The sequence below is a fragment of the Phallusia mammillata genome, chromosome 7, assembly GCF_965637545.1.
Source record: "Phallusia mammillata chromosome 7, kaPhaMamm4.hap1.1, whole genome shotgun sequence".
Classification (NCBI taxonomy): Eukaryota; Metazoa; Chordata; class Ascidiacea; order Phlebobranchia; family Ascidiidae; genus Phallusia; species Phallusia mammillata.
Genome location: NC_137258.1, coordinates 24,885,140 through 24,895,453, shown reverse-complemented (window position 1 = coordinate 24,895,453; position 10,314 = coordinate 24,885,140). Strand labels below are relative to the sequence as shown.

Below are 10,314 nucleotides of genomic sequence, written 5' to 3'. Positions count from 1 at the left end.
TTCTGAAGCAAGCTGATGAAACGACTTTTTAGTCAACAATTTTGGCAAATTATTTAAAATGTTTGAAGCAATTAGACTTTTTCACGCACGCGGAGTTTGTTGCGCATAAATTTGTATTTTACCCAACAAGGCAACACCAATCAGTGGTGGGATTCAACTGGTTCACACCGGTTCTATTGAACTGTCTTACGAAATTTTATGAGATCAGCAAACCGGTTAGCATGACTGGTTACTGTCAATGGACTTTTTGTAACAGAAATGGATGAACAACTATCATGTTTTAAACAGGCACACCAGTTTGTCAAAGTAAAAGTTACTCACGATATCCATACGCTGGCGCCACAAGCAACAGAAAAACTGAAAACTTTGAAAACTTCATTCCTATACTATATCGTCGCATCGAATGTCGTCACTGGCTGGCTCCTTCCCTCTTATATAGAGTTGTTTAATATGCAAATTAATTGCATATTTGTGTGTACATTAAACCGTGGATTGCCTGGTGTTCTTCGTCAATAAAACTAAAACGAAATAACGTAACAGTGGAGTTGATTTAATTATCTGTTTGCATTATTTTGTAAATTTTCGTGCAAATTAATTTAAGTGTCAACTTGCATCTAAGAATATTTTACCTGCTAATGATGAGGTGCATTCTGTGCATAGAAAGGAAATTTGATCCTATTTGGAAGGAACAGTTTTCCATAGAAAGCAAAGGGAAGTAGTTAATGTAGTTGTAGTGCCCTCATGTGGATACTAGAAACATGTACGTAGATTATTTTCCTTCAATATGTGAACAAACTAAGCTATATGATCAATATTTGTGCTCTGATATTCCTAGATTGTAGTTCTATTTTACGTTGCACAACATTTCATTTGGTACAAAATATGGTACAACAAAACAAAAGGTACAAAAAAATAACTGGTGCAAATAGAAATAAAAAAGATACTTTTTGTTGTTGTTTTTTTGCTGTTGTTGTTGCACTAAGTCTGATGGTGCTTGTACAACAAAGATTAAAATATCGCAAAATAAAATACTACTTCGATCGAGTTTATGTTGGTTAAATTATAAAAACAAATTTCATGTTGACAAAAACTTCGGATTGAGTTGCCTAAATTGGGTAATTTTTGTGTAATAATAGAAATTACTTAGCTGTGCCTATTTGATTATTTTTGAATAAAAAGTCGTTTTGGGGTTTTATGTAATTGATTTTTATTCATGCTTAACAGTGTTCAGTGAAGCACAACGCACGTTGCTCACCGAAGCGTATCAATTACCGACAAACTCCAATCGAAAATAAAGTGATGCGATGCCTCAAACGAAAACGATTTGTAAAATTATTGGCTTGCACGAGTTTTCGAAGATAATTACAAAAGAGCGCGATTTTTTTGGTTGGACTTGTTGTAGAAGTTTTTTTTTACTTTTTTTAGCTGAATATTACGTTAATCGTTACTGTTTTAAAAGCGCCAAAAATACTTTAGATACCCTCTCGCATTATGTTGCAGGAAATTATTGTGTTATCAAACAACAATGACAACCCCAGTACAAGTCGAAAGTGTTGAAATCAGGGTGAAAAAACTGGAGGACATTGAGAAGAAAATAGTTAGTGCCATCCATAGTGCAGGTGTGAATAACAAATGCTTTGAATGTGAAACTAATACTGTGTCTGTTTCAGGTGGAAAATGGTTATGTGACATAAAGTTTTCAAATGTATCTGTGTTGGTTCCAAACTGTTTTCGACAAATTGTAAATTTGACAAGAAAGTAGACTCTTGTCCTGTTATAATTAATTAGAAAGCATTCACTATAGAGCAGTGTTGGTATTGTTTGTGACTTTGTGCACCTGCATGAAAAAAATTGAAACCTCTTTTATGGCATGTTTGGTAAACAGAATGGTTGGAAGTGTTAATGGACTTGTTTTGACAGGATTAACAATGCAGGAGTTGTCTAAAGACAAACCAACCGATCGAAACTTGGACAAACACACTTCAACATTTCTACAAAATCTGGATGAAGCAGAAACGGAACTTGCAACTCAAATCAACTACCTAACTCAGGTATTTTGCTGAAGATATCCTATAGCCAGGTTCGGCAGCCTTTAAGTGGAGCGTGCCAATTTACTTGTTGTTTCCATGTGGTAATGGCTTCATGTGCCAACAATTTTGTGGATATAGTGGTTCGTACCAGATGATATCAACAGTAACCAGAAAGCGGACAGACTTGATTTTTAAACAATGGCATTACAAAAAGCAGAAAATAAGGCACTGTAACTGTTTAGATTAGTATATCAATACAAACACACAAATTGATGCCATGAAAAATCATCTTATGTTGTTGTATTCTGTTTTTTATTGTTGTTGTCTTCTGTATTTCAAAGACTTCCATAAATCCTGTTGTTGGACAACAAGAATGAAGACATTTCAGCAACTGCTGTTGTCATCTATTATGATGATTAGCAATTGTTGAAATGTCTGCAACATGATGTATTCACTAAATACAATCTGTGTCAAAATAAAATACACAATTCATAACTTGACAGGTTGCAACCAACCACCAACATGAAGGTTCATGTTATTCCGCTCGTAAAAGAGCTCAACTGTTTCATGAAGCCATCGCACAAATTTCAACCCAGGTTAACGAAATGGTGTCAACTTGTAGCACGAAGCCTAACACGTGAAACAAAAGGGTCAAATAAAGACATCAGTTGGTCATCTACGGGAAACATTTTATCCAAGCTGAGTTTGTAGTACATCAAATGCATGGACCACAGCAAGTCCAAATTACATTGAGTTATTACATATTTTTATGTTTCCAGGAACAAAATGTATTGTGTGAGTCGCTCCAAATGCTCTTCATTCTTTGGTTTACATTCCATAATTTGTTTTGTCTTCATCGGTTTCACAATTTCTTTTTCCTCACTATATTCCCAGCCTCTGTTTTTGACCAGTTCCAAAGCAGTACTTTTGTCCAAACCTGGATTAAATAAACATCTGTTGTATTTTGTGTCGCAATGGCAGAAAATTAAAATGAAAAATGTATTCTTTTGTTACTATTTGACAGAAAAAAGAAAGAAAAAAGTTTTAGGATTGTTTATCAGGAATGTTAGGCATTAGTGCTTGAGAGAGCCTGCTGAGTGTGATGTAGACTTGTTCCTTTAAAATCAATGTAAAGGAATTAAAATGATCCAAAAGGTTAGAATTAGAACAAACATTAATTGAGTGTGGATAATTGCCTTCACATGTTACCTGTGATAAACGTAAAAGAGCATTGCTCTGCAGTATTTTGCATAATTTGATATTTTAACAGGTACACCATTAAATTCTCAAATATGATTGTATAGGACCATAGGCTATTAATGGTTGAATAAAATAACATGACAACAATATTCAAAAAAGGTTTAGCTGTGTTATAAACTTGAATAGTTTTCCAAAAGAACTTTTTATCTCAAAAAGGTAAAAAATATTATGACACACAAAATCTTTTTAAAGAAACAAAAACCCTTGAGTGCCTGTTTTAGTATAACTCATTTAAAAAGCTTGTCACACACAAAATACCTAGTATTTGTGCAAGGTAAGTAATCTTGACGGACGTGTAGCTTCCAGCAATCATGTTAAGACAATTTTCCCTCAAGTTTTCCTTATGTTGACTCATCACAAGACGACATTGTTCTGACCAGTCATACGAGTCAAGGGCAGTATGAACTCCTGTTGATGTTAACAGAAAAGTGTAATAACATCTGAAAGTAACTTGAACAAACACACAACTGCAAGAGCACTTGTATTGAGCACATGAAATCTGACTGCACATTACACTCACTTTCTAGTGAGTTCCCGTCACATAAAACTCTATGATACGGTGTTGCTGAAGCACGTTCACCGTTCAGCCATTATCCACCAGTTGTGTCCGACAATTTTTTTGCCCCATAACATTCAATGTTGCGCAGCTATTAGGTCATTGTTTCAATTCAATTAGTGCAAAAAGCTATGTCATTGTTATAGTGCAGTTGTGTGACTATGTTGTCTTACACCAATGGAATAAAACTTGCATCAACTTAATTTCTTGCTCACCTGCAAAATTTTGCTGCCAAGCGTTTTTCCCCACTTCCCAGACAGCTTTGAGTTCGGCAGAATCTGATTTCACGTCTGCAGGAATCCGCTTCCACAGAAACTTTGCATTAGCAAGATCATTGGTGAGCAGATACAAAGCAAGAAGTTCACAATATAGCTCAGCGGGTAAAATACCCTTCGGAGATTCAAGTTCTTGATTTTCCAGAATAGCAATTCGGCTGAGAGCAACTTCTGTGGAAGTTCCCATCACTAATTAACTTTCACTGTGAAGTATTTCACCTCCAATTAAACAACATCACACAGAAGCTTCCAGTTCAGTTATTATTGAATAGAGATACAGACCCTCTAAGCGCAAATTCTGTGAGAAAACTTTATTTATTTCATGAAACAATCAGATTTTCACGGGTATGATTTTGGTGTGAACTGAAGCGTATCGTATCGTATCAGTTTTTTGTTTTTCTTTTGGATGCTTTTCATGCATATACTGCAGAACAAAGTATAAATAAAACACGTTTTATATAGACTTTGCTACAGAACTAGTGAATTTGGTTCTGTCATTAAAAATATATTAAAGTATTTTTGAAAACGCTTTGGTTCTCGCAAAATTTAAAACGTGAAGAAACTGAAAAGTTTGAAATTGTTTTCCGCAAACCAACACTTTGCAAAACATATTTTTCGTTTTCGATACTTTTCTTGCGCACATGCGAACAATTTTTGTGCAAGGTTGCGTCTGCAGAGTAGCCACCATTACAAAACCTCGGTTATCAGTCTGGCAACAATTTTCGTATAGTTTCCGTTGACACACCGCGTTTAGAGTCCAGACATCCGTGGTGCGTGGCATAAACCCAGGCTGTGACGCATTTTGTTGTAAAATTCTGCCTTCTAAATAGTTTTAAATGATTAGCTGGCGTTAAAAGATGTTTAAACTGCTGTTGATGATGTTCGTGATTCGCCTGGTGAGCTCTGAGTTGAACGGATTCGACCCGATTGTGCCAAAAGATTACAAAGGTAGGCTACATTATTTTATTGGTTGGTTGCAGTGGTGGGATTCAGCCGGTTCGCACCGGTTCTATTGAACCGTCTCACAAAATTTTATGAGATCAGCGAACCGGTTATCATTGCTGGTTACTGTCAATGGAGTTTTTGTAACAGAACCGACTGAAAAAAAATTGAATCTAACCTAAAATCCCAGACAGCGCTACAAATCTGCGTAACATTGCACACATAAAACTGGATATTACACTACTGAGCTTGTATTAAACGGTAGCACAGGCAGTGGCGAGCGTTTGTACAAGACACAGACAACAAAGCATTCTGCCAGCAGACGCCTTTGATGGAAGAGAAAGTTGGAGTGGAAAAAAAGAGATAAAGTACAACAATAGATACAGTAACACTAAACAGCAGGAAGTTGGCACACAGCCATAGCAGCTAACAGGTATAAATAAGATGAATATCAAATCTAAAAATAACAAAATATTATAAGTTTAAAACATAAAAAAAACTGATGTCAGTAAAAGCATGCGGTAGTTCAAATAAAATACACGAATTGCTTGTTTTGTAATTCTTTTTTTCTGAAATTTCGAAATTGTATTTATAAATACTGGATCGCACTGACGTCGGTGCCAAATAATGCATGTGTTTTGAATTTGATCAAGTAAGGTTCGATAGTGATATTTTATTGCGTATTTGTATTCGATTTCACACAAGTAGCTCAAATGGGCACGTTTAGCAATGATCACTTAAGGTTCTGCGGGTTGATCTTGGTTTGAAAGCCATTGCACCGATTGCACAAACACAACAACTATAAAGAAACATTTAGCCTATGTTCAAACACATTATACACTAAAATAATCTACATTATCTAAAAATCCATACACTACCAGAGTAACAACCATAATTAAGTTTACAAATCAAATCCTACTCAACATTATATCGATGGCGATTTATCGGGTAAATTACAAAACCTCAAGGAATTACCCCCTTGAAACAGTAAAACGGGAAAGTAAGACAATTAACCCATTATGACGGATCTGTGACGTAATGTGCGCATACGGGAATTCCCCTACTATGACGCAACATTAAGGATTGGAGGACACGCATACGGGATTTTCCCTGCTACGACGTAACATGTTAGTGGCGGGATCGCGCTCATAGGGATTTTCCCTGCTATGACGTAACATGTTAGTGGCGGGATCGCGCTCATAGGGATTTCCCCTACTATGACGCAATATTTTACGGGCTGGGGACGCGCAAACGGGAATTCCCTACTATGTCGTAATTTGTTGTGTACGATACGAGTTACGTTTGATTTTTGGTGTTTATTTAAATTATTTATTAAAATTGTAATTTTTTAATTCGGAACCTTGTTTAAAATCCGCAAAAATAATATAAAGGGCCGTGCACACCCTCGATATTAAATAATGCGGCGAAAAAAAATCAGCAAAAAAATAAGAGATCAAAAGAATAAAAGAGAAGTGAAATCAAAGAAAATAAAAAAGAACAAAACAAGGTTCCGAGTATTCCTGTAAATTTGATGAAAATTATCACGAGTTATCAGACATGATGTTATATTCGGAAAATTATTGGACGGATAAAATAATTCTACATTCAGGACAAAATTATTTCAAGAAGGAAAATTATTATGTGTGGATTTGTCATGGTAGCAACGACTTTAGATGGCCATGTTAGTGCTGTAATCAGGGACAGGATCTACCAAATAGTGTCAGCTTTTACATTATTCGGTTAGACATATTTAACAATGCTAATATTATTTTGAAATAGCGTTAACTAGATGGATTAAATGTCCTGTGATTTGAGGCAAATATCTACAAAATTATGTTTAAAACAAGATAGTTTGGCATGTTAGTTGTTAGTATTGTAATCAGGGACATAATCTACCAAAAAGCGTCAGCTTTTATATTGTACAGTTACGAGTTCAGTACGAAGTGAATTAGGGCAAATTAGTGGGTATAGGGATATAGGCCAAACAGCCATATTATTTAGTTAGGAGTTTAGCATTAAGTGAATGAATTTAATACCGGGTGATTTCAGGCAATTATCGACTAAATTCTGTTTAAAACAAGACCCCAGCAACTGTGGTTTATCAACGGTTAAGAAAAATTACGTGGCCTTTGTAAACAGCTATGTGGCAATTTAGTTGATATTAGGTCGCATTACAATTAAAACGTTTATTAAAAGGTTTTGTAATTAAACCAAATAAACCGCCATCGTGTTTAAATTAACATTTAACATTAAATTATACAAAATCTTAATTAACATAAACAATTACATTTAAATCTTTGATTAATACAAACAACTAAATTAACCCACGCACAAACGTTTCTAAAATAAAAAAGTTTGTCGTGTATTTATTTGTCGTCCAACATATAGAAGCGGCTTTCGGTTAACGAACGTATTAATATGCAAAATGGCTGATTTATAATGAGTTGTGTGCTAATTAATAAAAATACAATGGATAGTTAACATTAGAATATTTGGTTGGACGACCTGGGTGAATCACACGACAGACTTGTAACAAAACTTATCAGGAGGAAAGTTGTTGTTCGATGGAGAGGTGGAGTTTGGTGGGATGGCAGAGAAGGATGTTGGACGTTCCTTAATTAAATGTTATAGTTAAGCTGTGTGGGTAACCATACAAGCATATGATACAAATTAATAAAATTGAACTGTCTGACTGCAATATAAAACGTTACCAAGCTTGTATAGACTCATTTATTTAAACAAATATACCTCGTTCCTTTGATGAAATTGTTGTGTCGCTGGTTGTCGAATTCTGTTGGATCATGGTTGTAAACGCTCTATGGATCCGATCATCGTCGCTTCCTTATCCCGTCGTCTCCACTGAGCTGCAGACAAATCAACAATGCAAAAACACATCGTTAAAATCTTTAAAACTGCGTTTTAAGTGCTATTAACTTTACGCATTTGCTAAAAGGTTACTTAAACAACCTACTATCATTTAAAAAATCTACCTCGTTCCTTTCATGATATTGTTGTGTCGCTGGTTTGCCGAGTCATCTTACTTTCAGGAATCCAACCGCTCCATGGATCCGATCATCGTCGCTTCCTTATCCCGTCGTCTCCACTCCGCTGCACACAAATCAACAATGCTTTAAAACGCATCGTACAACAAAGACAAGGAGTGTCATACGGGTTTCGGTAGTCGCACTGCTTCGCCGAAGATGAAGTCATCACTGGCGCTCCGTCGTGTGACGTCATCGAATAGTGACGGCGTTCTGGTTCTCGCTGGTGCTTCGGTTTCATTGGATCATGTTGCGATTCCCATTAGATGACATCATCAGTGGTTACGTCACATGCGTGCAAAACAAAAGGCAGATTAGTGTCCATGTCCGTAAGATAGTTGCGGCAATAACGTCAGAAAAGTTACACAACTTTATCCGCAAAAACCCAGAACCTTGTTTGGTAAAATCCGCAAAAACAATCTAGAGAGTCTGGCCAAACCCTCTATATTGTATAGTGCGGCGAAAAAAATACAATAGAAATAAAAAGAATAAAAGAGAAGTGAAAGAAAGTAAATAAAAAATAGACATATCAAGGTTCTGGGTAGATTCTTTAAACCGTGTTTTATAAAACAACAAAAGAAAACAAAACAATAACAACGACGAACCTGTAGCTTGGCTTCCTCCATCCGCTTCCAGCAAAATGTGCTTTTAACGCCGCAAATCAGCTGTTTGCCTTTTATATCAACCTCGGCGCCCCTGCAAGTTAACTTTGGAGTCCCCAAATCTACGCGCAAATTGCCTGTGGAGTTTTCGGGCATTGATTGCTGAATCAAGCAGTCACGTGTTTTGGCCGACCAATCACCGCCTCGGAAAAAACCTACAAACAGTTTGAAGAAGCGATAACAAAATAGCCTCAAACCCATGTTGTTTTTCCTTTCTGCCTGTGGAGTTTTCGGGCAACGATTACTTAATGAATTTACCGCGCGTTTTGACCGAACAATCGCCCCCTCCGGGACGAAACAACTCTTGGTTTACAAACAGTGGAAAGAAGTGACAACAGAATAAATAAGTATGTTGCCTGTCAGAGGGTCAGATACTGCTCAATCAATTGATTCTAAGTACAACAGAATAAAATACTAACTTGTGTCAGGTAATGTCACATAAACATAATTAGGACGGACTTGATTCGTAGTTTTGGAATAAAATAAACATTTCACCGAGTGGGATTTAGCCGGTTCGCACCGGTTCTATCGAACCGTCTCACGAAATTTTTTGAGATCAGCGAACCGGTCAGCATTACTGGTTACTGTCAACGGACTTTATGTAACAGAGCCGGCTGAAAAATATGACTTTTGTGATAGAACCGGCTGAAAAATTTGACTTTTGTGATAGCACGGCCTGACAAAAAAAATTAAATCTCACCAGTGGTTGGTTGTCTAACACTGGATTTACAAAAGAATAACGTAATGGTGTCAAAGGTTGATAACAGCAGCACCAAATATGGTCATGTTTCCGAATTGTAATCCGAAAATTAATAACGTACAAACCTATTACCTGGAATTAGATGAACTTGAAATTATTATTTTTTGAACAAATATCGAATTTGAACTAATTTGAGTTTCGTTCATGTTTCAGGTTGCCGACGACCCATCGAACCCGCAAACGGTTCATCGAAAGAAAAAAAGCTTTCTATAGAGCCGGTGAACAAATCTTGTTCTTCTGCCAAAATGGTTTTAAATTGTCCGGTTATCAAGTTGCTTCATGTTTGATCTCCAAACTGTTGACAGGAAAATAACTTGAGTTTATTCTGTTTTTGCAGGAGACATTTTTGCAGAGAATTTAAACTCAACAACCAGCAATTGTTATTCTCATTAACAATCAGATTGTTGTTGTTGTGCTTGTAAATAAAACAACTTCGGACAAATCTATCTTGTTGAGGTTTTCAAAGTTGCATTGGTTCAAAATACCTTGTTATAGATTATTTTCAATCAGACAATTAAAATATTAAATTGAACTTGAATTGATAAAATGCATACTGTTTAACCGTCTCATACGATACGTGGTGTTATTAGTTAAGATAACGTCTTGTTGCCCTGAAAGCCTATATCGATAGTAAAACATCTGTTTTCTCTTCAATTTCGGAATAGTGCCCCAAACATTTCCCATACATTTGAGTTGTTAATGACTGTACACTGATCGCCTTGTAGCATTACTCACTGTCACTATAGTACCACTTCTACTAACAGCTTTTCCTGCACTCTGTCACGCAT

At 36.1% G+C, this 10,314-nt stretch overlaps 2 protein-coding genes and 1 long non-coding RNA gene across 3 annotated transcripts; 1 reads left to right on the top strand and 2 right to left on the bottom strand.

Annotated features, from left to right (window-relative positions):
- Window positions 1-1,297: 1,297 nt before the first annotated feature.
- On the top strand, window positions 1,298-3,032 carry LOC145238912 (mediator of RNA polymerase II transcription subunit 11-like). Its single transcript, XM_080102198.1, has 3 exons — window positions 1,298-1,619; window positions 1,921-2,051; window positions 2,534-3,032. The coding sequence occupies exons 1-3, from the start codon at window positions 1,526-1,528 to the stop codon at window positions 2,669-2,671; spliced, it is 363 nt and encodes a 120-aa protein (XP_079958324.1). The 5' UTR covers window positions 1,298-1,525; the 3' UTR covers window positions 2,672-3,032.
- Window positions 2,321-4,471, bottom strand: LOC145238911 (COP9 signalosome complex subunit 8-like). The gene is made up of 3 exons (XM_080102197.1): window positions 4,062-4,471; window positions 3,549-3,698; window positions 2,321-2,967 (listed from the first exon to the last, which is right to left on the bottom strand). Exons 1-3 carry the CDS (start codon window positions 4,306-4,308, stop codon window positions 2,798-2,800), a joined length of 567 nt encoding a protein of 188 aa, XP_079958323.1. The 5' UTR covers window positions 4,309-4,471; the 3' UTR covers window positions 2,321-2,797.
- Window positions 4,472-6,872: 2,401 nt separating this feature from the next.
- Window positions 6,873-8,759, bottom strand: LOC145238913 (uncharacterized). The gene is made up of 4 exons (XR_013862205.1): window positions 8,233-8,759; window positions 8,054-8,171; window positions 7,812-7,927; window positions 6,873-7,676 (listed from the first exon to the last, which is right to left on the bottom strand). It is a non-coding gene; the product is annotated as an uncharacterized LOC145238913 (long non-coding RNA).
- Between the last annotated feature and the right edge of the window lie 1,555 nt (window positions 8,760-10,314).

What these genes read in the sequence shown, in the direction of transcription:
- LOC145238912 (XM_080102198.1), top strand. Translation starts at nt 1,526, where the DNA reads ATGACAACCCCAGTACAAGTCGAAAGTGTTGAAATCAGGGTGAAAAAA. An exon ending in TAGTGCCATCCATAGTGCAG is followed by an intron (nt 1,620 to 1,920) that starts GTGTGAATAACA and finishes TTGTTTTGACAG; the next exon opens with GATTAACAATGCAGGAGTTG. An exon ending in AAATCAACTACCTAACTCAG is followed by an intron (nt 2,052 to 2,533) that starts GTATTTTGCTGA and finishes ATAACTTGACAG; the next exon opens with GTTGCAACCAACCACCAACA.
- LOC145238911 (XM_080102197.1), bottom strand. Translation starts at nt 4,308, where the DNA reads ATGGGAACTTCCACAGAAGTTGCTCTCAGCCGAATTGCTATTCTGGAA. An exon ending in TTGGCAGCAAAATTTTGCAG is followed by an intron (nt 3,699 to 4,061) that starts GTGAGCAAGAAA and finishes TAACATCAACAG; the next exon opens with GAGTTCATACTGCCCTTGAC. An exon ending in TTACCTTGCACAAATACTAG is followed by an intron (nt 2,968 to 3,548) that starts GTATTTTGTGTG and finishes TATTTAATCCAG; the next exon opens with GTTTGGACAAAAGTACTGCT.